This window comes from Leptonychotes weddellii, chromosome 7 (assembly GCF_054177405.1).
Source record: "Leptonychotes weddellii isolate Sample4059 chromosome 7, ASM5417740v2, whole genome shotgun sequence".
In the NCBI taxonomy this organism is placed as follows: domain Eukaryota; kingdom Metazoa; phylum Chordata; class Mammalia; order Carnivora; family Phocidae; genus Leptonychotes; species Leptonychotes weddellii.
The window spans coordinates 86,032,996-86,060,979 of record NC_138375.1 but is presented as its reverse complement, the minus strand read 5'-3'; the positions used below and the strand labels follow the sequence as shown (position 1 = coordinate 86,060,979).

The following is a 27,984-nucleotide window of genomic DNA, read 5'->3' as shown; positions in this document are numbered from 1 at the left end:
CCTGGGTGGCTCAGTTGTTAAGTGTCTGCCTTTGGCTCAGGTTAATATCCCAGGGTCCTGGGATCGAGCCCCGCATTGGGCTCCCTGCTCAGCGGGAGGCCTGCTTCTCCCTCTCCCACTACCCCTGCTTGTGTTCCTGCTTTAGCTGTCTCTGTCAAATAAATAAATAAATAAAAATTAAAAAAAAAAAAAAGAAAAAGTTGCTCTCTAAAAAAGGTTTATTTCACCATCAGAAAATCCCCATTTTTCCATGACCTAGGTACTTGTAATCTTCTACATTTTTCCAAAAGGCAATTTTAGGAGGTATTGTCTAAATTATTATTTCAATAATCATAAACTAAATTTCAGTTAAAGTTTGTTTTTAATAATGGTGAGCAATAACTTTAATGAAACTATATATTCTGTTTTTTAGCTTCTCAAAGTTTTTCTGGCATCATTAACTTGGAGAAGGCTGTGATTTGCTCTTTGGCTGCCATAATAAGATACCTCAAAGAATTTAACTTGGAAAAGGTGCTTTCCAAGCCCAAGTAAGTGATTTCTCAAAAATAAAAAAAAGGGGTAGAGTTATATTAAAAACATTCCCTTTAAAAAAATATCCTGTTTTTCTTTTGGCTTAAAGTTCACATGCATTCATTTAGAAATAAGAGCATCTGAGAAATTTGACATTACTGCCTTTTTCTTTCATTATTGGCGGACAAAAAGTCATCTTCTGTTTTCTACTCTGTGTCAATATTAAACCATATGACTGAATATAATACATCTAGCCTTAGAGTGTACTTCATTCTCTCCATAATTCAGTCTATAAAAGCAATTCTTAAATTGAATTTGGTAAGTACTGTATTCAGATAAGTTCACCTACTAATGATAGAATAGTCTTTTTTGTTTTTTTAAGATTTATTTATTTCAGAGCACAAGCAGTGGGGAGGGGCAGAGGGAGGAGAGAGAGAATGGTGAATCCTCAAGCAGACTCCCTCTGAGCATGATGTGGGGCTTGATCCCAGGACCCTGAGATTATGTCCTGAGCCCAAATCAAGAGTTGGCCGCTTAACCATCTGAGCCAGCCACTTTTAAAAGAGTGATGAACTTTGTGGAGATTTAAAACTCGCAATTGCTATTCTAGGAAAATTAGTTTAAAAACCAGTGGAATAATAAAAGGTAGTGGGAGAATTTTCTTGCCTTTCTGTATTTCACCTTCACCAGCTTTGGCTCTGTGAAGAATTAACCTTTATCATTTTGATCCTTGGTAAGTAAGCTTCTTCCTATTCTGCAGATAGGAGCTATCTCACTAAAATGGTCGAATATGAATTGGGGTACAAAGAGGTCGTATTGGTTTGAGGTTGTTGGGGAGGGTGCAAGAAAGGTAGGTCTCTTGGGAATCTTTCTGTAATGTCTTTTTGGTGTGCATAGTATTTAGGATAGAACAGAATATCATTTCTCTGGAAGCAGTTTTGTCCTGTTTAAAATCAGTCTAAGTGTCTATCAACAGGAGAGTGGATTTATTGTGTTATATTCATGCAGTGTAGTGTCCTACAGCAATGAAAATAAATGGACTGGAGTTACATGTATCAATATTTAAAGAATTATGTTAACATTATATTGAGCCAGAAATCAAATTACTGAAGGACACACGGTACACGCCATTATATGAAGTTAGAAACATGTAAAAGAGTCACTACTTAAGTACTGAAATTAAACTAGTTTATTTTAAAATTACCTAACTTGATAAATTATGTGAAGCTGAACTCTTCTCATTTTGTATTTGGTGGTGGTGTTGGTCAGTGGTCAGGGAACTGAATCTGCTGATGACTTAGTATGTGTCTGATCTGCTGGTTGGGTGATCCCCTCTTCTCATTGCCACAGAGCCAAAGACAAAGATGGAGAGCCAAAGTAAAAGGTCGTCATATGGTATAAGTTTCTATCACCCAAAATTTACCCAGCACCAAGCAGGGAGTCAGTAAATATAGGATTAATGGAAGAAAAGGAAAGAAGGAAGGAATTCTTTATCCTCTGAGCGTGGACTTGATTGGAAATTGCCAAAATGTCCTTGGGAACCAAGATTAATGAATAAAGGTGGTGATCAAAGTGGTACTGTTGTTTTGCTTAAACATAAAATGTGAGTGATGATGTTATATGATTCAACTTTGAAGATATTCCAGAAGAGTAACTCCACAGTTGTATTTTGGAAAAAGAATGTTGCCGCTCAAAGTGATTACTTTGGAAAACAAGAATGTTCTTCTTGTGTATTTAGAATTCAGTTATATTACTTTAAAAAAGTTCAGCAGCGTAAGGTATGATTAGATTTACTTTAAGAACTGTGTTAATGGGGAAAAATTTAGTTGCCTCGTATGGCAAATGCTTTCACAAAAACTGTTGTATATTTCCTAAAAATCTTGATATGCATTTTAAATAAATACTTAAAGGTGTTTGTGCCTTTATGATAGAATTTTAGGTTATTAGAGAAAATGCATATTTTAGGTATTCTTAAGAATGGATTAAGTGAGGTTTTATTAGTTAGGTCAGATTCTGAGGTTCCAAATTTGTCTTGGGAGTTTAAGTAGGTTTATTCCAGAGCAAAATAGTATAATAGAATAAATAGAATGTGAGGGATTTTAATCATCATGACCGAATTAGCCTGATTCCCAAATTTATGAAGTTTTAAAGGAATTGGCATTTTTGTTGGTGTTGGAAATGAGTGCTTTTGTCATTTCAGAGGACTTTTATTAAGATTGGTGTGGTCAGAACTTCACATAGGTTTTGGAAATTTAGAAAAGAATGACAAAATCCACCAAGGAGAACTGTAAGAGCTTTTTCTTAGAAAATTTATTGTAACAGAAAGATAACATAGAGTGTTTACAGTTACTAGTGAAAGTAAATTTTATTATTTTAATGACCTTTAATGGGCATAGAACAGAGATGCAGCTGAATATCCTAAAATTCACAGTATATACCTTTACAAAAAATAATTATTTAGCCCCAAATTCAGTAGTCCAAAATCACATAAAGATACTACAAGAGAAGAAACTACAGACTAACATGAATATGGACATAAAAATCCTCAAAAAATACAAGCAAATGGAATCCAAGAATATAAAGGATTATACATCATGATTATGGGATTTATTCTAGGACCATAGGTTTGGTTTAACAAATTGTAAGTCATTTAATGTAATATACTGTGTCAGTATAATAAGAGATTAAAAACTACAGGGGCATCTCAACAGACAGTTAAAGCTCCGTTTCATGATAAAAACATCCAACAAACTAGAGCTAGAAAGGAATGTCCTTATCCTGATAATGGCCATCAGTGAAAATCTCAGACCCTAACATCATACTTAATGGGGGAAAGAATGAATGCTTCCCCTCTAAGAACAGGAATAAGAAGAAGCAGTGTTTTCCCAGTTCTGTTGCATATTGTCCTAGAAAGTCTAGTCAGGGCATTTAGGTAAGAAAATGTAGTAAAATTGTAAAGTAAGAAGTAAAACTCTGCTATTGCATAATTTCATATGACATGGAATTATGTATAGAAAATCCTAAGAATCCAGGAAGAGATGATTAAAGCATATAAAATGAGTTCATGAGGTTACAGGATGTGAGATCAATATACCAAAATCAAAATCAGCTCTGAGTCTATAACCTTGCAATGAAGAATCCAAAAATGTAAGAAAATAATTTCATTTACAATAGCATCAAAAAGAATAAAATACTTAATGCATTTAACAAAAGAAATATAAAACCTGTATTCTGAAAACTATAGAACACTGTTGAAAGAAATTAAAAGAAGACCCGAGTAAGTGGAAAGGCATCCTAGGTTTGTGGATCAGCAGACTTAATCTTACTAAGATGGCAGTATTCCCCAAACTGATCTACAGGTTCAGTGTAATTGTACCAAAATCCCAGCTAGTTTTTTTGCAGAAACCGACAAACTGATCCTAAAATTTTATGAAAATTCAAGGGCCAAAGAATAGCTGTAACAGTTTTGAAAAAAGAATAACAGAATCAGAAGATTCACATTCCTATTTGAAAACTTGCAGCAAGGCAAAAGTCGCTGAGACAGTGTGGCACTGGTGTAAGGGCAGACATACAGATCAGTGAAACAGAATTGAGAGTCCAGAAATAAACTACACACGTATTGTCAGTTGATTTCCAACAAGGCTGTTAAAGCATTCAGTGGTGGAAAGAATAGTTGTTTGTTTGTTTTTTTCCCCCAATAAAAGGCCCTGTATGAACCCTGGGTATTGTTTGACCTAGTGTTTTTTGTGGTTCTGTCCCTGTCCTCATGGATAACTGGTTATCTGTGCAGAAGAATGAGTTTTGTATTACCTTACCTCATGTCCTAATAAAAAATAACTCAAAGTGGACCGAAGACCTATATGTAAGAGCTGAAACTATTAGCTCTTAGAAGAAAACATGAGTGTAAAAATCTTCATGACCTTTGATTAGGGAATAGTTTCTTAGCTGTGATGCCAAAAGCACAAGTGGCAAAAGAAAAAATAGAAAATATTGGACTTCACAATGAAAAACTTGCTCTTCAAAGCCTACCGTCAAGAGAATGAAAAGACAACCCACTGAATAGTAGAAAAACTTTGTATAGAGACCTATGTCCAGAATATATGAAGAACTCTTATAAAAATCAATGGTAAAAAGACAGATAACCCAATTAAAAAATGGACAAAGAATCTGAATAGGCATTCCTCCAAAGAACTTGTACAAATGACGAATAAGCACATGAAAAAAATGCTTAGCATCATTAGGCATCAGATAAATTCAAATCAAAGCCACAGTGAGATACTACTTCATACCCACTAGAATAGCTATAATAATAATTTAAAAAACCAGACAGGTGTTGGTGTGAATGTGGGCAAATTAGAACCCTCATACATTGCCAGTGGGAGGGTAAAATGGTTATAACCACCTTGGAAAACACTGTGGTAGTTCCTCACAGTGTTTGGACTTACCGTATAATCCAACTATTTCACTCCTAGATGTGTACTCAACACAATGAAAATGTATGTCCACACAAAAATTTGTATGTGACTGTTCATAACAGTATCATTCATAGTAGCCGAAAAGTGGAAACAATCCATATGTCCATCCATTGGTGAATAGATATATAAAATATAGAATATGCATAAAATGGAATATAATTCAACCATAAAAAAGGAATGACATACTGGTACATGGTACAACATAGATGAATCTTGAAAATATTATGGTAAGTTAAAGAAGCCATCACAAAAGACCACACACATAACTGTATGAAATATCCAGAATAGGCAGATCCATAGAGAGAGAAAGCCAATCAGTGGTTTCCTAGAGCAGTTTCAGTTGGGGGGATGTGGAGAGTGACTGCAAATGGGTATAGAGTTTTTTGGGCGGGTAATGCAAATATCTGAAATTACATAATGATGATGACTGCACAACCTTGTTAATATACTAGAAACCATTGAATTGCATACTCCAAATAAATGGTGTGGTATGTAAATGATATCTCAATGTAATAGATATACATATATATACACATATATTTAAATGTTGTTAGTATCAAGATTGGGAAACCCTTGTCACTATTTTACTCCCACTTCTAAAGCAATACTCTTCTGAGGCTTCTACTCAGTGTCCCATGTATTTTTTTTTTTTCCTAAAGATTTTATTTATTTATTTAATTGACAGAGACAGCGAGAGAGGGAACACAAGCAGGGGGAGTGGGAGAGGGAGAAGCAGGCTTCCCATGGAGCAGGGAGCCCAATGCGGGGCTCGATCCCAGGACCCTGGGACCATGACCTGAGCTGAAGGCAGTCGCTTAACCGACTGAGCCACCCAGGCGCCCCAGTGTCCCATGTATTTTGAGGCATTTCCACTCTAGTTGGTCAGAGAGCCAACTGTTCTAAGCCCTGTACGAACCCTGGTTATTGTTTGACCTAGTGTTTTATTGTGGCTCTTTGATCAGTGGAGGTTCCCCCACACCCTTAAGGATCAGTACCTGGCCAAATCCTTGAGGGGATCCTTTCGCAGATCTTTGGATCTCTCTCTTGTGTGCAGCTCTGTCATCTCTGGCTTTCTGTCTAACGAATTTTAGTTTCCTTGGTCTCTCCAAAGAGTCAGTCTTAATATACCTCATTTGTTTTTCTTCTCTCAGGGATCACAGTTTTGTGCTGTCTGATGTCTAATAGCTGACAACAGTTTTTTTTTTTTTAATATAAATTTGTCCAATTTTCTAGTTGTTTATGGTTAAAGGACAGTTCTCATGCATTTAATCTTTTATGAATGAAAGCGAAAGTCAAGTACCATAATTGAACATCACACATAAACAACAGAAGAAGATGTGTGAGGTTACAACAGCTATCCAGAACAATGCCTGTGTTCTAAAGCTCCCAGAAAATTAATTTCACTTAAAAACAGAAAAAGGACCAAATTCATATCTTATACAAAATTATTATAAGAAGAAACACAATATGGAGCCAGATAACATCCTTACAGAAAATGAATTCATGCCAGAAAGATGCCCAGAAATGAAATGAAAACTATAACCTACTACTTCAAAATGAGCCAAAAGACATTAAGAAAATGATGCTGGGGATGAAAGAACAAATGAGAATGAGAAATAGGAAAGCTATGGAATGAGATGATAGGATCGAAGAATGAACTGCGTATTCAAGAAAAAGATCAATTTAGGAGTGAAGAGTAAACTAGAAGGAATACAAAAGTGAATAAACATAGCACATATACTTGAAGAGAACTAGAACTAAAAAGAGAGATGTGCAAAAAAAAAAAAAAAAAAGTTAACACAGCAGACTTGATGAGACAGCCATCCTTAGAAAGATCTACCTGCAAGCTTGACCCTTAACTGGCATCTGGGAAAGTTTCCAGCATTTTCTGATAAGAATGGCTCACTCTCCCCAAACTTTGCAGAGAACATGGTTTATACTAACTACTTGCTTGTTTCTGGGAGCTGGAATTTTTGTACATGTAAGGAAGAAGATGCCTGTGTGACCAGCTTCCAGTATAAACCCTAGGTGCTGAGTCTCTAATGTGCTTCTCTGGTGGACATTTCACACATGTAATCACAACTCACAGCTGGGGAAATTGAGCACACCGTGTGTGACTCCATCAGGAAAGGCCTCTTGGAAGCTTGCCCTTTGTTTCCTCCAGACTTTACCTTCTGTATCTTTTCCCTTTTCTGGTTTTGCTTTGTATCCTTTCACTGTTATAAATCATAGCTGTGAGTACAGCTATATTCAGAGTCCTTTGTATCCTCCTGGAGAATCAGAGGACTCATTATATACCTTTCTTATTCTTTTCCTCTCTAATATGCTTCTTGGCAGCTTTTAGGAATGTAAAGGAGGTCATTTTGTTTAGTTACAAATCAATTAGAAGTGAATCTACAATAAAACAAGTTTTATAATATATAATTTGTAATTCATAAGTTAAATTAACCCTGAAAAGGTTCAAGAAATGGTGAATGTCTGAATTCTGAAAACTGTACATAGAGAACTATTTTCTACTATAGATTCCATATGAAACATAGTAGTTTGGTGGGGGTTTTTTGTCTGTTTCAATTTTCAAATTATATTTAAATAGGGTCTTTGTAAGGGGTTGGTCTTTCAGGTAAGATCTGCACCTTTAACTGCCTCTATCTAAATCAGAAAGATTGGTCTTCATTTTTTAAAAAAAACTAGGGTAGGAATGTTATAGAATCTTAAATTTTGCTGGCAAGTTTTCAGCAATGACATTTTTCTCCCATTATAAAACTTGAGGGGAAAAAAAAAGCGTCCTTTGTACTTCTGTTGTCTGAAATATTAATGAAGTATTTTCCCATGTTACTTGTAGGATTTTTATCCAGGTTCACACAGCATGAATTCTAGCCAGGCATTGTTTATGAGGTTCATTTCAAAGCATATAAAATTTGGCTTTTTCGGGGCGCCTGGGTGGCTCAGTTGGTTAAGCGACTGCCTTCGGCTCAGGTCATGATCCTGGAGTCCCGGGATCGAGTCCTGCATCGGGCTCCCTGCTCGGCAGGGAGTCTGCTTCTCCCTCTGACCCTCCTCCCTCTCATGCCCTCTGTCTCTCATTCTCTCTCTCTCAAATAAATAAATAAAATCTTTAAAAAAAAAAATTTGGCTTTTTCCAGAAGGATAAATAATTTAGAATTGCTTGAGTATTTCAGATCAGTGATCATATACTGTTGAATTCCTGAGGATGCTGGCAGATACAACCCTGAGTTCAAAAAACCATATAATTCCTCATGGAAATAGGCACTGACAGAAGGAAATTTCTTTCGTATTTGGGAAGAAGAGTCCCAACTCCAGAATATATTATGAACCAAGCATAGGGGAAACCCAAAAGCATATTTAGTTCTTGGGGCACCTGGGTGACTCAGTCGGTTAATAAGCATCTGCCTTCGGCTCAGCCATGGTCCCAGGGTCCTGGGATTGAGCCCCGAGTTGGGCTCCCTGCTTAGTGCGGAGACTGCTTCTCCCTCTCCCTCTGCTGCTCCCCCCTGCTTGTGCTCTCTTGCTTTCTCTGTCGAATTAATAAGTAAAATCTTTAAAAAAAAAAAGCATATTTAGTTCTTATGTTGCTTGATAATTATTGTTCCATAGGAATCATTCCAATTTAATATTGCCCAGTGGTTGATCTTTTTTATTAAAATCAATGCAGATGTTAGTTTTAAATATACTCCTTGCTTCTCATGGTGTCTACTTTGAGATATAGGGGACTTGTTCAATAAGGGAAAAACCTAAAACAAAATAAAAACTATGCACAACTTATTAATACTGCTAATTAATAAAGGAACCTGTATTTTTTCTCTAAAGGTCTAGTTTTGTGAGCTAACTTAAGACAATTTGGTTGTTCAGTTTATTGGGTTCTTTTTGGTGTTGTAGATATCCAGTAAAAATATAGGTGAGGGCTCTAAGACTCCTCCCCCATTGCTCTCTATACTAGGTAGTGTGTTAGTCCAAACCAAATTCTGCCACACATATACTTCTTAGCAAGCAGACACAAAAGCAGTCCTGTTAACTTTTCTGTAAGCTCCATGAAATTCTGATTTTTATTTATTTATTTTTTTAGTGTTCTGAAAGCGCCTTGCTTCAGAGGTTCATTTGAGGCATAGTAGGAGCACTTTTAGTTAGAGTTAGGTGACAAAACTCTCAACTAATTGCTGGAGCAAAGATGCTTTCAGAAACCTAAGACCCCATTCTTCAGCGTATGGACTGTTGGGTTTACTAGTTCTTGTGAGGGTAAAGCCAGTTGAACAGTATTTCTGGATAGTCCACAGATCTTAAATGGCATTTATTTATGTTACAGTTCTGCTCTTCATGGAAGATGAAGACAGCTAACTGAGATGTTTTTAGAACAGGCTGTGGGATTATGGGTTCTTGATTAGTCTTTCTCTCAGACCACATGAGCATCCCTGTAGAGTCTGTGTTTGATTAACATACTCATGTGTTAATCACTGCTAGGGTGTAGGTTCAACCTAACTGTCAGGAACAGGGCAAGACTTCTACCTCAACACTTGGAAACTGGCTGGATGTCAGCTCGAGTCCAGGCTATCAACTCTTCCAATTTGGATCTTTGACCATAAAAGTGTGTGAACACCTGTCAGTTACACAGCAAATCACTGCCTAATTGTTTCTTCCTGGAGAGAATGTTTTACATTTTATTCTTGTCCCTGGGTGTTTTGTGGACATCTCTGGGTTTTAGGACTCAAAGGAAACCAACCAACCCACCGGAGCTGGCTCCCCCGTAGGAAGATGGCAGACATTTGTTGAGCATCTGTCTTCTGCTAGGCTCAGCAGGTGGCTGCAAAATGTATGACATAAATAACTCTTGCCTTCAAGGAACTTTGATCTATTAATGAGGATAACAGAAGAACATGAAATTGCTGTAATACAAAGCCAATTAAGTTAACTGCTATAAGAAGGAGTGAAAGAGCTACACACACCTGCTGTCAATCAGTGTTGGAGTTGCTCCTCTCTAAAAATCATTAACAAGTTATCATGGAAGCCTGTCAGAGAAATCATGCTGCTAAAGGACAGTTCTTACTAGGCAATATTCCTAACATGCAGGAAGGTTATTTTTTTTTTCAGGGCTTTGGAGCATTAGTTGGGGGAGTCATCTAGAAGTGAAGGCATCTCTCAGTGAGCACTGGCTCTGATTTTAGGCTCTAGACTCCTGGATGAAGCCTTGTTTCCATAACTGGCTTGGGAACCTGGATTATATTTAGATCTTACCACAGCCATGTGAGAAGTATAGTAGTTTATAATGCAAACATTCATACTTTTCCTCCAAATAGTTCAGTGGCTTGCCATTATTTTTCTTGCCTTTAAAAATAAGCTATAAAATCTGTAAGTGCTGTTGATGGAAACATAAAGGAAATTGAATTACTGTATTATTAATGCATTGATTAATACACTTTTTAACACGAAAGATTGCTAAGGACAGAATTGGAATTGTGTATACACTTATTAATCATCACAGCTCAGTACTCAAGTCTGAAATTTATTGATCTTTAATCTCATTTGGGATAGTTTTAGGGACAGAGAGAGACTGTGAATTCTTTGAGCTTAAGGAAATAATTTTTGCTACTTTTTAAGTTTTATACTCCACTAAAATGTTAGCCCCATTAATATGTGTTGTTAATTATAGAGTGAATACCATTTGTTGTACATATCAGAATGTTGATTAAAAGCTGTTTAAAGGGTTTATCAAGATGATCTCATGCTAAAGAATAAGGAGGACATTTTAAAATATCTTGACATATTTTTCTAGCTAATTGCATAGCTTTTCCTGAAGATACCACCACATGCTCTGCTGATGATAAAAGGCTATGTTTGGTTCTATTCCTGGAAATGTAAAAAAGAGATGTTGGTACCATTTACCTCCTTGTGCTTGTTTATGGTGTGAGACAACTATCTTTTTGCATCAATCTCTTTAATGGCACCAGCATCAATGGAAAACAGTATCCCAGTGAATACTTGTTTTGCTCCTTTTGGTTTGATTTTCTATCAAAGAACTCATTTTGTCATAATGGTATTGGAATATTTAGTTTAGTTTTTAAAATTTCTTTATGCACTTATATCATGGCTCATATTTCATTCTTTAACAGGAATTTCAAACAGTTGTCTGGTGAAACGGAATTTATGACAATTAATGGAACAACATTAAGGAATCTTGAAATCCTACAGAATCAGGTGAGGTAAACATAAAGGCTAATTGATTCAAAATGAGTTTGAACAAAAATGTGAAATAAGGTGGCAGTCTGTTCTTAAGAGTGAAGGTGAGAACAAGAATATTGTCTTTAACTGATCACTCTGCCCATCATCTATCTGTTAATTGATAACTGCAGGACCCCTTTTTTTGAGAATCAAATATATGAAATACTTTCCTGGGGGTTACTTTGGGAGCTGTAGAGCTGTCCTTCTTAATTATTGAAGTGACATTCCCATCCTGATAATCTCTGTCTCAAATATTTGTTTGGAAAGGCATCATCTTTGAAAATTGATGTAAAGTGGATTTTTTGTCTGTTTGATTATATTTTTCTACCTACCTTTTTCACTGAAATGTCTTCAGTCTTATTATCCAGTATAAAACAAGTTACTGTGATATTCAATTAGATTATAAGATGCATAAATTTCATTTCACAAACTTCCATCATTATTTGCCCTTTATTGATGAATTAGGAAGATAATGGAGACGTTAAATTGATTGCTTTCATTTATTAAATTATCACTTAGAAATAAGATCTTATATAATGTTCATAACATAAAGCCATAGAAATAAAAAGCAATTCCAGATCATTTGAGTAAGTAGTTGAAAAGCTGAACCGTCTGAGTTAAATGGTTTAAAGCTCTTCAGAAATATTTATTACTGTTTTAAATTAAAGTAAATGCTGAATTTATTCTCCTGACTCCTACATTTGTATATTACTAACTAGTTTCTGTCATTTAGTTTCTCCCTCTTCCAGGCTATCCTTGTATGCTAGAGTCAACCTTACTTTAATTTCATAACATTTTGATCTTGTCATTACATTATCCGGAGACTGAGAATTTTTCCCGCATATCTTTCTCACCAACTCTGTATACATTGCCCGATAGGAAATGAGTAGTAGGAGGAAAAGAACATTTCTTGGATGAAGAAGAGCTCATAATCAGACTCTGAAGACACGGCGCTGGCCTCCCTAGCTTTCTTTATTCTGCCACTTCTTCCCTGTTCAAACCCTACTGCTGTGGAGTCAGTTCTGAAAATAAATTCCTAGGGCAAAAATACCCTTAAAAGCTCTTTCATTATCAGGACTTGGGCCATTATAGAAACAGAAGCTAAGAATTCACAGCTTTGGCTTGTCTTTGCACTTGAACTTTGGCCTCTGTTACCATGGAGCAATGGAAAGGGGTAATGAGGAGGGAGCTGGGTATCAGGGAGAGCAATTGAATAACTGTTTCTCTCCCACCCTTCCCTCTCTTGTCTGAGCCTGGTCCTTCAGTGATGCAGGAAATAATTGGAAAATTATTCCCACCCACTTTCCTCTTCCTGGGACCCTTTACTGTACTCAGGCGAGTAGGGCGTGTGTTTTGGAAGAAATGGTGCTGGTTTTGATGTGGACTGCCCTCGTCAGTCAGCTCATCCTCAGGGGAGCCTTCTGTGACCTGTAGCTTCTGTGTGCGCTCTGCTTTAAACTCCGAAGGCCTGGCAGCTTTTGTCATGGCTTTTATAGTTAATTTCTGCCAAGTGGCATCATGTGTTGATTATGAGTCATTTCTTTCTTTTTTTTTTAATATAGAGTAGGAACATATATTTTAACTCTTCTAAAAGATATTTCTCCATGCCTGATGATTTGATATAAAAATCAAACCCATCATACTTTTCCCACCAATCTTTCCACATCAAGGGCAATCAGAAATTTGTACAACATGAATATTTGCTTCTGAAACAAAAATTACAAATGAAAGTGATAACAAAAGTACACAAATCAATTTCTCCCATACTTGGATATAAGATATGGTCCTCAAGGAGGGACGATATCTTAATACACCTGAGTACATAGGAGTATTCTGGAAGTACTTGCTTAATGACTTGAAGGAAAAGAAAAGAAGTTAAAAAAAAAATTTAGGTGAAAGCAATTTTATATTCCAAATAAGATTTAAACCTATTGACTTTTTGTAATGCAATGAGACCTTGGTTAAAATTAACTATCATCTCTAGTTAATTTTTTTTTTAGTCGTTCAACTTCAAAGTAGCAAAGCACGGGTCAATAATTTTTTACTGAGGATTTAATAAAGCAGACTAAAATAAAGTCTTTCCAGGGTAAATTCCTAGAGTGCAGTTTAACTTCAGTTCCATCTCCAGTACCTTCTACTTGTTCAGTGTTTTCATGGGAGCAGCAGTCCTTAGAACTCCGAGGCCGTGGAGGATACTGAATTGCCAAAGGAAATTAAATTATCTTCACTGTACTTCCTAAGGCAGAAAAGTCTGTATTTTTAAGATGTGTAGGACAAACATATATTTTAAAAGATTTCTAAATATTCTTAGTTAACCAAAACCACACACAGACTGTCCTTTTTCTGTGCAAATATCAGTACTTTATATTGTATATGTGTGTTCATATGTACATGCATTCGTCACACATTAAATGAACGCCTGTTATGAGCCATACTTTATGATAGGCATCTGTACCATTTAAAATTGGGGTATATGGAATAATTAAGGCACATGAGCAACTAGCAGTTTTGGTACAAATACAACATCCACTTAATAAATAAAACTTTTCTTCTGGTTTTTCTTAGACTGACATGAAAACCAAAGGAAGTTTACTTTGGGTCTTAGACCATACTAAAACCTCATTTGGGAGACGGAAATTAAAGAAGTGGGTGACCCAGCCACTCCTTAAACTAAGGTAAAGGGAATTCTTTTTTGTGTGTTTAATCTGAAATTACATAAAGTTGTGAAATTAAATGTATGTTAGCCTCCTTAAAACCAAGATTACCATAGTTATAAGAACAGAATTTTAGGGGCACCTGGCTGGCTGAGTCAGAGGAGCAGCGATTCTTGATCTCGGGGTCGTGAGTTCCTGCTCTGTGTTGGGTGTAGATTACTAAAAATAAGTGAACTTTAAAAACAGAATTTTAAATTGGAGAAGATTTTATTTTGTATCTGGCAATACACTGTGTAGTATTGTGAGGATGTTTTCCTTGTCCCCAAGAATGAGTTGGCTTGCAGATTGGAAGACATGGGGTGTGTCCAGGGAAAGTGAGTTATCCATTTAGTTTGGGTCATCCACAGCATAAGAGAGTAGGGAGGAGGGGGTTGAAGAGCTGGGGCACTGCCTTTCAGAGAGGGCTTTGAAGGCTAACCTGAGTTGGTAGCCAGGGAAAGTTAATCCAATGATTCTGAGCATGGGAGTGCTAGGATCAGAGCTGGGCTTGTATGTGGGAGGGGACAAAGTGGTGGTGGGGTGGGCAAGTTAGCAAGTTCATGGCGAGGTTCTGAGGGACCCGAGCTAAAGCCAGAACAGTAGGGATCTGAAAGAAGGGTCAGGTGTGAGATGTTTGTGAAAGTAGATGAGTAAACCAGGAGCGCCTTCAGGGAAGGTAGCTGAATCTAGTGCCTAAAACGCAGCTGTTTCCAAGCTTGTCCGCCCCTTGCAGTCCTTGGGAGGCTTCGCAGATACTGATGCCTATATCTAAACCCCCGGAGAGTGTGATTTAATCGGTCTCCAGTGTGGCCTGGGAGTTGGGAGTTTTTGAATGCTCCCCAGATGATTCTGATATGCAGATAAATTTGGAGACTCTGACCTGTCACTTAGTAGGAGCCCCATTAATGTTTACCGAATGAATGAAGGCTGTTATTTATTGCATTTTTACTATGTACCACTCTTTAATACTCAAAAGCATCCTCTGAGGTAGGTCCTTGAGATGAGTAAACAGATTCAGAGCTTCAGTTAACTTGCTCAGTGTTTCACAGCTGGTAGAGCCCAGATTTAAAAACAGCATTGACTCCAGAGCTGAGCAGGCACTTAACCATTCTGAACCGTTTCCTAAAGAGACCAGAGAGTGTGGTGTTAGATGTGTTAGAGGTGTTAGAACTGCTGTGCGTCAGCTCTGTCAACTGAGTGAGTCAGTCTACTAAGTCCTTGGGTCCCATGTCCTGTCCCATGTGTCTGCCTCCCCATGCCATGTTCTCACCTTTGAATTGGCAAACTGCCTCCTCACAGGGGTTGCCCTAAGGAATAAGATGAGACAGGAATCCTAACTACCACTTTTGAGCTCTTTATTACATGGCAAGCCCTGTACTGGGGGCCTTATGTACCTTGTAGCTTTTGAACTACACAAGAGCCTCACTCTTGGCTGCTTATTATGCTGAGTTTAGTAAATAGTCATCTTCAGGAAAGGATAGCACATGTTGTTAGTGCGAGTAATAAGCTTAACACACTGTTATGATGATGATCATTACCAAATCACTTCAAGATTTACCGGTCACTCCAGTTTTTCTTCTTGACCATAAAGACCTTCGGACAGGGGAAACTGACAAGAAGACATTCTGGAAATGGAAGCACAGTTGATCCTTGAACAACTCGGGTTTGAACTGTGCAGGTCCACTTATGTGCACATTTTTTCTGATACAGTACAGCACTGTAAATGTATTTCCTTATGATTTTCTTAACCTTCTCTTTCCTGTAGTTTACTTTGTTATGAGAATACAGTATATGATACGTATATAAAATATGTGTTAATTGGCTATGTTATCAGTTAGGCTTCTGATCAGCAGTAGGCTATTAGTAGTTAAGTTTTGGGGGAGTTAAAAGATATACTCAGATTTTTGACTGTGGTGGGGGAACAGCGCCCCTAATCCCCACATTGTTCAGTGGTCAACTGTGTCTCCTTGGTTCAGTACTGAAATGAGCTAAGAATGCCTTGGGGAGCAAAAGCAGACAAGATGGCTTTCTGCAGAAAGTGTGGAAAGACATCTACCTAAGCATCCATAGGACTTCTTATATTCTTATTTGCTTGGTTGAAATATTCAGCAGAAACAGAGTCAGTAGCAGACTTTTTCATGTAAATTAAAATTTTTATTTCTATTCTTAAAAATTTCTTTTCTATAACTAGGATTAATTTGAGATAAATTCAGTAGACCATATTGTATGCTCTGTAGGAGCTGAATCATGTATCTCTTGGGATCGTACTTTCCCAGGAAGGCTGAAAGAAAATATGCCATGTGTTGAACAGTGATGCTTTCCAAGTATGAACTCTAGATGGGCCCAACACCTATATAGCTGAAAACAAACACACAAAACTTTTTCCTTTGTGCCTTTAATTTTAGATCATAATTTCAAAACTTTTATCTTTGTAATTTACTAAAATTCATTTCAAAAAGAATTTGTTAAATCTTAATGGCACTTGCAACCTATTCCAAATAGCTAGAGGAAATCGTCAGCTGAGTAGTCATTGGTTCAGCCGTATATTTATTATTGTTGTTCGTGCTAACATGGGGGTCATGCAAATCACAGATCTCATCAGTGTGGTTATCCAGGCTAATATTCTCTTTCTAATGTTGGCAGCCAAAAGTTCGTTTAGAGTCTGGTTTTCTTTTATAGGGAGTCATAGAACAAAAAATTGGTGACAAGGGTATTAAGCAAGATATGGTAGGTTTCCCAAAGTTCTCCAAGAGCCTATTATTTGTCAGTTATCCATGAATTTTCTTAAATCCCTAAAGATCTTCTTTATATTTTCAGCTCATTTTAGTTCCTGGGGCAATCACACAGTTCATATATCCAGGACGAACTGTTTTAAGTTTCAGAGGATTTTCCACTCCAATCACCTTTTTTTGTATAAAATAGTCTCTTCAGTGTAGAATTTTACTAGTGACTTTTAGAAAATATAAATAGCTTTTATCCTATATTTACTGACTGATTCAAAGAATTTACTTAGATTATTGAGACTGGATTTTACTTTATTGAAACCAAATTCGCTTCCCTCCCCCTTTCATTTATTTTTTTTGAGAGGCTGAAAGCCATTTTATTTTTTACAATTTTCTTAATTCAGGTATAATTAACATACAGTGTTATATTAGTTTCACACATCCAATGTCGTGATTCAGCAATTCTATACATTACTCAGTGCCCATCAGGATAAATGTACTCTTTATCCCTTTTACCTATTTTACCCATCTTCCCACCCACCTCTCTTCTGGCAACTACCAGTTTGTTCTCTGTATTTAAGAGTTTGTTTTTTTAATAAATAGGTTATGTGTTGTGACCTATTCTTTTTATCAGTTCTCTAAGTTTAGGCAAGAAGATTCTTCAGTGTAGTTCTTTGGCTGCTTCTTATATATGAATGTCACATTGGCAAGTCATTCGTCCTAAGACCTTTTAAAATTAAGTTACATTGAATTCATTTTTTGAGGTTCTGTCTTTGAATTCCTTCTGCTTCTTTGAGTTGATACGATCTTGTCAATTTTATATATAAACACCATATGTAGTTTGTTGGTTTTGTCAAAAAGCCTTAAAATACAAATTCTCCTTGTTAATATTGAAAGAAATGGGAAAAAGAAAACTTTGAGAAGTATGGGATGCATCTCTAAAATACTGTTTTAGGCAAAATCCTAATTTCCAAGGCGGATTTGTTCATCTTGGAAGAAGGAGTCAAGATTTGGTAGCTTACTCTGTGTTTTAAAATATTAAACAAAAATAAGTTGTGGATTTCCTTTGTGGGTAACTTCTGCCTCACCTTAAATGTGGATGGTCCCCAGGGCTCTCTCCTGGGATCTCTTCTCACTTTCAGCACTACTTAGGATCTTTTCTGGGGCCGTGGTTTCTGTAGCTCTTGTGCTGATGACTTATTCCCATTATCTCCAGCAGCTCCATGTTCACACATCTGCCAGAACATCTCTGCCTCAGAAAATACTCGGTTTGAATGCTGAATGAAACAGATTGGAAACAAAGCATTTCCTTTAGTGAGATAGTGACTTCTTGTAAATGAAGATGTGTGTGTGTGTGTGTGTGCGCGCCACAGGTGCACGTATATGTGTACACACATACAGAGCAGGGTATTATTATTATTATTATTTTTTAAAAGATTTTATTTATTTATTTGACAGAGAGAGACACAGCAAGAAAGGGAACACAAGCAGGGGGGGTGGGAGAGGGAGAAGCAGGCTTCCCGCAGAGCAGGGAGCCCGATGCGGGGCTCGATCCCAGGGCTCCGGGATCATGACCTGAGCCGAAGGCAGACGCTTAACGACTGAGCCACCCAGGCGCCCCTAGAGCAGGGTATTATTAACCACAAGGCAGAATCTGAGAAATCAGTCCTTTCCCTTCTAGGATGGATGATTTTGTTAAGCAGTGAAAACACTGGATTTCTGGCAAGAGGTAGTATTATATCATCTTGCCTTTTTGTAAAATCACTTTTTATGAAAGGCAGTCAGATGAAAGCCTTTTCATGAAAGGTTTTTTTATTTATTGAGGGAATCTCTGTGCCTCTGGTCTCGCCCTTCTCTGTTTCTGCTCTGCACTACCAATTGATTACTTTAACAAAAATGTATATCTGATTATGTTGTTCCCTACAGTTTGCAGTTCTCACAACACGCTGAGGTGTCATTTATTTCTGGATCTTTGTACAGTCTGTTTCCTTTGTCTAAAGTGGAAACTTGTACTCATCTCTGTTTCCATTCTAGTGTGCTGCCTGCTTCTTCACAGTCTTCTTTGCTATCTGCTCATCCTCTGGATATCCTTTAAATGTCAGTGTTTCAGAGACCTGAACCTTAGGAGCCAAGCTTTCTTCCTTCCCTAAACCTCCCCTCACTGCCTCTTCTCTTCTCACTGTCTCCTACCCATATCCCTGTGAACATACCTGTTCCCTTCACTGTACATATCAAAGTGTCAGTGACTCCCAAATTTGTATCTCAGGTCTTTACTCTCTCCTATTCCCAGGATTATATATTCAGCTTTGATTCATAAACACATAGATGTGTCACAGACATCTCAAACTTCACGTATTCAACCCTGTTCCTCCTTCTGGTGTCCCCATTCCAGGAACCAGCACTTCACCAAACAAGTTGCTTAGACCAGAAACCTGGAAGTTATCCTGGACATTTCCTATTTGACAGTCATGTCCTATCTAATACTAAGTCCTGTTGCCTTTAGCTCTAAAATATATTCAGAGTCTGTGCATGTCTTGCCATCTCCACTGCCATCACCCTGGTCTAAACTACATTAGTTCTTACTTGGACAGCTGCAGTATCCTCCTAACTCATCTCTTTTTCAAGATAAAGACTGTATTATGCCACTCCTCTCCCTTAAACTCTTCATTGGCTTCTGCTTCACATGAAGTTAAAATTCTTTCTCATGACCCTTCTGTCTGACTCTCCCCTGCATTCATGCATTCATCATCTTCTGGTCACTCTGGCCTTTCTTTGGTTCCTGAGCAACCCAAAGCTTTTACTCATCTTGTGGTCTTCGCATTTGCTGGGCTCCCTACCTAGAATGTTCTTCTTCACATGCTGACTCCTCTTTTAAGTCTCACCTTTAAGGTGTCACTTCTTCAGAGAGATTTTCTCTGACTGCCTAATCTAAATTATGTTCCTTATATCATTCTTCATTAGCATATAGGATTTATCATGATTGATATTTGTTTTTTCTGTTTATTTAATATTTCTCACTAAATTGTATTTCATTTATAACAAGCATTCAATAAGTATTTATTGAATGAATTATTAAAATGATGTCATTCAGGACCTAACTCAGCTATCTCTTTGAGAAGTTGTCCTTTTTCTCCTTTCTTCCTCTGTAGAAAGTTAACTCTCCTCAATTTTGTTCAACCTCTTACCCCTCCATCACCAACCCACACAGAATGAATTGGGGGCTCATAGTACTTTGAATATAATAGATGGTCAAGAAATTATGAACAAATGAATCCATTTGAAAATCTTAGGGTTCCAAGTGGTCTTTGGCACACCTCTGTAAGAGAAGTTTATTTTTCTAAGAAAAACTCCTTGATTTTAAAAGCACCTTAGAAGCAGTTTTCCTTCATGTGATTCCTTATTTTAGTGGAACAGTTGCCTGGTCAGGAATGAAAACATTAACACTTAAAGTGGAAGAGATGGTTTGGCAGTATCTTGCTTTCTTGGCAACTCTTAGTGGAATTAGTAGTAAATAGAAGTTCCTTGGCGTAAGTCATGGGACTTAGTAAAGGAAGCCAGGTTAGGGGATGGGATGGGGTCATCTTCCCACCTGAGGCATAGCTGGTTTTAAATATCGTGTAAAAGGTCTAACTCACAACTCTGAACACATCTGAATTGGAATTTTTTTGCTTAGAATTATTTGGATGCGCTGTGATTTTCCTATGACTCCTTAAGGCCATGCCTGTATAATTTGAATTCCATAATGGGTGAATTAGATAGTGTATTAGTTTGCTGGGAGTAAAAAAGTATCACAAACTGGATAGCTTAAACAACACACATTTGTCTCACAGTTCTTTCTGAGTTCTCAGAGGAGAAGCTGTTCCATGCCTTGCTCCTAGCTTCTAGTGGTTTGCTGGCAATCTTTGGTATCACTTGGCTGGTAGTTGCATCTCTTTTCTGTCTGCTTTCACATTCACATGGTGTTCTTCCTGTGTGCATATCTGTTCACATGACGTTCTTTCAATGAGGATGTATCCTATTGGATTGGGGGCCTCCCATATTCCAGTATGACCTCGTCTTAACTAACCCTGGTTCCAACTAAGGTCAAATTCTGAGGCACAGGGGATTAGTCTTCAACATGTATTTTTTTGTTGATACAATTCTACCCCTAACAGGGAGGCTCAGTAATTTCATCTTTCTTCCTTTTGGCACAAGCGGATTGAATATATTCATCTCTTGGATGGAAACAAGTGTTTTGATTATCATTTAAATGTATTACACATTTATTCAACATCTGAAGTGATGTTATAAAGAACCATTGAATTTTGTAAGTTGCAAACATTCTGCAATTTTGAGCCTGAAGTACAGTACTCTGAAAAATCATCCATCGGTCTTTGAAACATTCTGGTCTGTATCTGTCCAGGTGAAGGTATTTTACAAATGTTAGGTTGATTTTTAGGGATCAGAAAAAGACATTTGTATGTGGGAAAAAAAGAGTAAGGGAAATGTTTGGGTAGAAAGGAGCAGAGGTCCACATCTAAGGGTTGAGGAGAGACAAGTAGCCATGGTGAGAAGGGAGAGGGCTGAGGGCTAAGCGGTAAGATATATTACTCTGTAAGTGGGTCCTGTGTGGGAGTGGAGAGAAAAAGGCAGCACAGAAAACTGATGTCTGACTGTGCTGCATTTTTTGAGTCTGTGATATGTCTATTAATTCTTCCAGCTATCCTCAGAGATAGTTATTACTTCATTTTATAGACGTGGAATACTGAGACTCGGGTTAATTATCCAAGATCATCCAGCTTGCACATAGGGCCCATCTAGAAGCACACTTGGGGTGTTATTGGGACTTGACCTCTAGTTCTGCTTCCCTCACCCAGTTGTGTCACTTTGTACAAGTTATGAATTTTGATACACCCTTTGTTTCTTTATCTGTAAAGTGGGAACTATAATACCTAGCTCACAGGGTTGTTGTGAGGACCAGATGAGACAGGATATATGAAGAGTTGTTCTAGTTGCTAGCATCAGTTATGTGGTTCAGGAAAATAGCTGTGGTCTTTATAATTGGTTATAATTTATAACCAAAAAACTGGAAGCAACCTAGTTATTAATAGGGGAGTAGAAAAATAAATTGTTATCTAGTCTTAGTTAGGATATGATAACAGCAGTTAAAATGAAGACAGTGGTCAGATGACCTAGCTGGAGGCTTCCCGTGATGACAGGGCAGAGGCTGGGTTCCACTGTCAGGTGTCCCAAATCTGTCTGGTCAGGTCTCCTGAATCTAGTACTTGCCTGTGTTGTATCTTTTGCCTGTAGCTGCAGTCGGTATTGTGAGGAGAATTTGCAAGGAACACTGGTGAGTAGATAGTGTCTTTGTCAGTCCCCTCTAAGAATGATGCAACCATCAGGATTGAGCTCTGTCATTTTGTGTGGTCGGGCTTGGATCACAACCTTTCTCATTTATTTAATGCTCTAAACCTGACTATATCGTGGGACCTTAGGAAGCTCAGTCTCATATTCTGATTGACTAAGGACAGGTTAACATGTTTGTTAACACTAAAGGTGTAGTACATTGGTTGGAGAAACTAACTGCTTAACAACAACAACAAAAATACCACACAGTTGGACAGCTCTAACAGTGGAAATTGATCTCTTCTTTATCTTCTTTGCATAAACAATCCATGGTCTTGCCATATTGAAGGTGGGCTGGAACTCATCACATAGGCATTTAGGAACTCCACAGGCTCTTCCCTGTGATTTCTGAGGTCAGCCTGGGCAGTGACATCCAGCCAGAGGAAGGGGACAGAGCATGGAGGACATATTTTTGGTTCACCAGGTTTTGTAGTGGCAAATATCATTTCTGCTCACACATCACTGACTAGAAATCATTCTGATGGTCTCACTTAACTGTAAGGGAGGTTAACAAATGTTTGTCAAGGACGAAAAAGACATATTTAATGAATACCTAGCAGTCTATTGCCAGAGATGGGCTATTTTTCCTTTAACTTTGTATTGTTGTTTCAACTGTGTTGTACTTTTTTTTTTTACACATTTAAGTGATGAACTTATTTAAATTTCTGAATAGGCAGTACCTTCACATAGTTGCAGAGCTTAAAAATGGAAAAAGAGGGTGCCTGGGTGGCTCAGTTGGTTAAGCGTCTGCCTTTGGCTCAGGTCGTGTGATCCTGGTGTCCTGGGATTGTGATCCTGGTGTCTGGTGTCCTGGGTTCGTGATCCCAGCATCCTGGGATTGAGCCTCGCTTCGGGGCTCCCTGCTTAGTGGGGAGTCTGCTTCTCCCTCTCCCTCTGCCCCTCCCCCCGCTCATGTTCTTTCTCTTTCTCAAATAGATAAAATCTTAAAAAATATATATATATATAGATAGTGAAATGTTTGCCTCTCATCCCTGCCCCACATCTGCTCAGTTCCTATTGGATAATCATGGTTGTTATTTTCTTGTGTATCTTTCCAGAGGCTTTCTGTTTTAAAAAGCAAATAAATAAAGATGAATATATAGTCCTCCCTCCCTTTTTACATGGATGGGGCATAATATACACAATACTCTTTGCTTCTTTCCCTTAATAGTATAAGATAGTTACTTTTGTATTATTATGTATAGTAAATTTATGTATAGTAAATTTTGTATTATTCTGTCTCAGTGACAAGACGTTCCTACTCTCAAGGAGTTTCTAATCTAATTTGGTCAAGGTATAATCTAGTGAGGAGGAGATGCAGATAAGATATCTTGTACCTAAGATAAAATTCTTACCTGTTACACGCTGTATAGCTCAGTAGCACAATTAGAGCAAATGAAGAATACTTTTTTAATTCAAATTAGATTTTTAGAAAACTGTTAAAGAGAATTAAGCATGCTAAGGTTATTCTTGGTAATTAAATCACATAAATCATTGAAATTAGCAAAACTGAAAATGGTTGGTATTAGGAAATAGATCCCTGACTATTGATTACATTTTTGTGTAATTTTCTAAAGCACTAAGTACATTCTAGTGATAGTTCTTTCTCTTGAATAATTAAATGACTTTTATTTTGGTAAACTCATGTTTGGAGTATTAATGGTTTATTTCTAATTCATAACTCTGGCCTCAATGACAAAGTAATAAAATGTTATGTATTTCCTCCATTTACCGTTTAACTTATATTAACAAAACTGAATGCCATTTTAAAGTCTCAGGGATTTGTTGTACTGAACTACATTGGGAGGCCCTTTATATTCTTTGTGGTTTCCCATGTTCCATGAACCTGCCCACACAGTGTTCACCTTTGGTCACTGTGATTTTCCTCAGCCCAGTGAGACACAATACTGCTCATAAATGGGAATGAAGAGCAGTAGGTGGGGCATAGCTGCGAGCGGAGATTGGTTGCTGTTGAGCCCTGCCTCTCTGCCTTTGCTGTGTGAATGTTTGAGCAGAAACTGCTGCTGCCAAGAAAAAAGTGACCCCAAACACCTCTTACCCGAACGTCTGCCCTGACTTAGTGCCTGTGGAGGAACCAGTGTCTCTTGGGATGCTTATACCCAGGAACCTGCCGCTGGCCTCCGCTTCATTCTGTAGTAATCAGGCCTCCAGGGAAGGCTAAACTGGTTCACGTGACCAGCAGGAAATGGCAGCTTTCTTTTGTGCTGAGGAGGAGATACACAGGAGAGAGTGAGGAGGAAGAGTTGGAGATCTTTTCCTTCTTGGCTCTTCCAGCTTTATTTTCCTCTCTTTGTGCCTTTACCGGCGGGGATTTTCAGAGTGTATCTCCAAATGCCGTGGGAGGACTTCATTTCCTGTGGCTGTAATGTCATAAAAATCCCTCTATGAAATAACTAGAGATGCTGTGTAAAGCATAAAACATTGTTTTTGGACATAGCTGAGTCTCTTAAATAATGATAAAGGGAAAAACTGAGGGAACAGATTAAAGAAGGAGCTGGAAATGGGAGTTGACTGCTGCTGCAGTTGCCCCCCTAGGCCTCTGCAGACGTTGGTAATCAAAAGGATCCGGTTTTAAAAAGCCTTGTGGGAAACTGGAGTGAAGACTTTGTGTCTAAGTTAGGGACCGTATAGTAATGTGAGACCCTCCAAGGATCATAATCTCATTAAAGAGAGGGAACAAGGAAATACATTTGTCTTGGCCTAGTCTTTACAGAGGGGAAATTTGCCAAGAATTCTCAACCAGAGGCTCACCCTCACTCAGGTTTGCTATTCCAATTTGTACTGTCTGTGTGGCCTGGCAATTTCCAACTTGTGAAAGTTGTTTTGAATGGTCCCATGCCTCAGGGTTCCTAGCAGAAGCAAATGCAAACGCTCCCTGAAGGAATACACTCTCAATCCTGGCCTTCTAGGAATCCCAAAGAGAAAGCTCTACCATAAGCTCACAGACCACAATTACAAAAGATAAGGAAACAAGTAACCATGAATGTGAGTAGAAATTATAAACAGCTGAATTAGAATCCCAAGACCTTCAGATCATGGGCTAATGAGGATAAATATCAAAAGTTAAAAGAAGTTAAAGTTAAATACAAAAAAGAACAAAAAATATGAGCACAAAACAAAAATGCCATCAAAGGAGAGAGTAGATTGTTTTTTTAAAAAGAACTACATACAACTTTTAGAAATAGTGGGTGGGTTACACAGGAATAAATGCAGTAACTATAATGCAGGGTAATATCTGAAGAAATTACCTGGAGTATACACAGAGAGACAATATGATAAAAAAATATAAGAAATTGTAAGACAAAAAGAGAATTAGGTGGTCTAACATAATCCTCATCAGATTTCCAGAGGGAAATTAGAATAGGGAGAGAAGAGACAGTGTTCAAAGAGATTGTCCTTTGACAATCCTTTATTAGGATGAGAATTTCTCATATTTCATGAATGATATGAATCCTTAGGTTTAGGAAGCACAGTGGATTCAAAGTGCATTTGAGAACAAATGAGAAATCCACATTTCACTAAATCACACTGAAACTGTATGATACCACATCAGATGTAAAAATATTACAGAGCAGAGAGCAAAGAAAGATCACCTGTCATGCCCTAAAAATTACATAACTGATTTGATTTCTAATTTCCCCACCTGTTCTCTGCTTTATTTGCTTTCTTTCAGTGATTTCTTTTGGATTTATTGAGTTTTTGTTTTTTTGTTTTTCATTTAATCACCCCTTTCCCTGCCCAAAGCTTCGTAGTTTATATGTCTGTTCCTGTTGTCTCTTGTTTCTGTTGATTCTTACTCATCTAGTTGCTTTTTATGCTTGATTATCTTTGTTTACTGATTATATTCTTTGGAAATTTATTTTAAGAATAATGTGAGGGCTAGGATGAAGGTGCCTTCTCTGTTTGCTTCTGCCAGGTTCTTGGTGGCACAATTCTGGGACCATTTTAATTCAAGTGCAGCATTTGGTATGTTTTAGTCCATCCAAATGATGCGAACCTATACTGCAAGTTCATCTTTACTGTGAGGCTAGCTCATTTTTAAGCAAATCTCTTCATTACTAAAGTGGCTTTGACTGCTGGATTACTCCTCTGGGTTCCTGTTTTCTTTTAGATTTTGGTGATTTTATTCCTTACCATTTTGTTAGTTCTTTGATACTTTTATGAACATGTTTTTATGTCTCATTTCTTTTTAAATTGTCCTCATTGGAACGATGGTCTGAAAGTACTGGTTCTCACCATTACCAAAAGCAAAAATCCTGTTATATGTTTTCAAAGACTCAAGTTGATGTTCTAAACTGGTAATGGAAGGTAGCTGTCAGAAAATTGTTCTGTTTAATATTCCAAAAAGGGTGAATTGTTGTCTGTTCCTAAAATGATGCATCACTAGAATAGGAGTAATAAAAATCCTCAAAAGCTTGTTGGGTGATTTATAATTTGCAACAAGGTACATATTCAGAATAGCTCCTTAGAATGTAATTTGTAAATAAATAAAATAACAACATTTGTGGATAACTCATAGTGCATCTCCTTACTCAAGCTATTCCTTCTTCCCCCTCCTGCCTTGCCTTATCTAATATGTCACAACTCTTGTTAACTTGACCTCCTTAATGTATCTTAAAACTATGTGCCTTTTCACCCCTCTATCCTTTACCCAAGTTCAGATCATCAGCATCCCTCCCCTGGAGTCTTCCTGCCACTGTCCTCTGCCTTTCAGACGTTAGCCATTGGCTCCCATTCTCAGGGGAAAGTCCCAGCTCCGGTGTGGCCCATGTCCCTCACATGACCATATGCTGCCTGGCTGCCTAGCTCCTGCTGTCACACTCTCACACTTTCAGCCTCCATCTTCCCGTACATCTTCCTGTGCTACTTCTACAGTCAGTACTTTTGTAAGCACTTGGTAATTATTCATTAAATGAACCGGTGAATGATGTGTATGACTCTAGGGAGATCCAAGTAATCATAGGCCCTCTCATGTTTCTATTAGAAAGCTGTGTAGGTAGTTAGTTGAGCCATAGTGCATGGCCAGCATGGTAATGTCTGGATTTAATTTACTCATTTTATATCGTCTGTCTTTAGAGCCAACCTTTTAGTGAAAAGTCAGAACAAACACAAACAACTCTTCAGAGCAAACCTTTCAGTGAAAAGTCAGGACAAACACCACATAAAATCACCTCTCCTCAGGAGTTTGTATTTTAGCTTTCCCCCCCGCTTCGCCCTCCAAGTAACCTTATGTTAGAATGATAGAGGCATCTCCACAAATAGCAGCCAGCAGGTATAGACTTCATCGCATGTCCTTACAATGGCAACAGCTGTAGTAGGGTTACGTACTATGTTCCTGAGTGGCAGCCACACACAACAGATACTGGCGTCATCTCCCAGTTCACCTTCAGATGTGAAGGACTCCAGTGACACCCACTTTTAGTCCTTGGGTCTTCGGTGGTAAAGAAGAATCTTTGTCATTGAAGGACCTCAAGTCCATTGTTTTTTGTCATAGGGAATGAAATGACTCAGGGGCCTTCCTTTCATTTGGAATGTGTCATGCTGTAAGATCAGCCATAGAATTCTATAGGGCATCTTGACGCAAATACTTTTATCATCATCTCGTTGACAGTGCTACTTCCTTTTTTTTTTTTTTTTGACAGTGCTACTTCTTGTTTTGTTGACTGTCATGATCACTGAATCTCTCTTATTGATTACACCAAGATATTTTTTCTCTATTTTGGTATAATCTGTCATACTGTTTTATTAGAGTTATTTGGGAATTCTTGTTACTGCTGCTAAGTAAAGAACAGGATATGCAAACTTTTTAAAAAACTTGATTAGAAGTTATTTTACTAATTTGCATTCTGATCTGCAGATAGGAGATAAAAGTAGAACTGGAGCTCCCCCAGTGGTGAGAAGTTTGTAGTAAACAGTGTCACACACCCTTTCACTCTCTTCCTG

At 37.7% G+C, this 27,984-nt stretch overlaps 1 protein-coding gene across 5 annotated transcripts in view; it reads left to right on the top strand.

Annotated features, from left to right (window-relative positions):
• Nucleotides 1-27,984, top strand: part of MSH3 (mutS homolog 3) — a 183,871-nt gene that overhangs the window by 50,721 nt on the left and 105,166 nt on the right. For all 5 annotated transcript variants that reach the window (XM_081826656.1, XM_081826657.1, XM_081826655.1 and 2 more), the window contains 3 exons: nucleotides 413-527; nucleotides 11,108-11,192; nucleotides 13,782-13,891. In XM_081826656.1, the coding sequence (XP_081682782.1) occupies nucleotides 413-527; nucleotides 11,108-11,192; nucleotides 13,782-13,891 (310 nt within the window). The remainder of the gene's footprint in view (nucleotides 1-412; nucleotides 528-11,107; nucleotides 11,193-13,781; nucleotides 13,892-27,984) is intronic.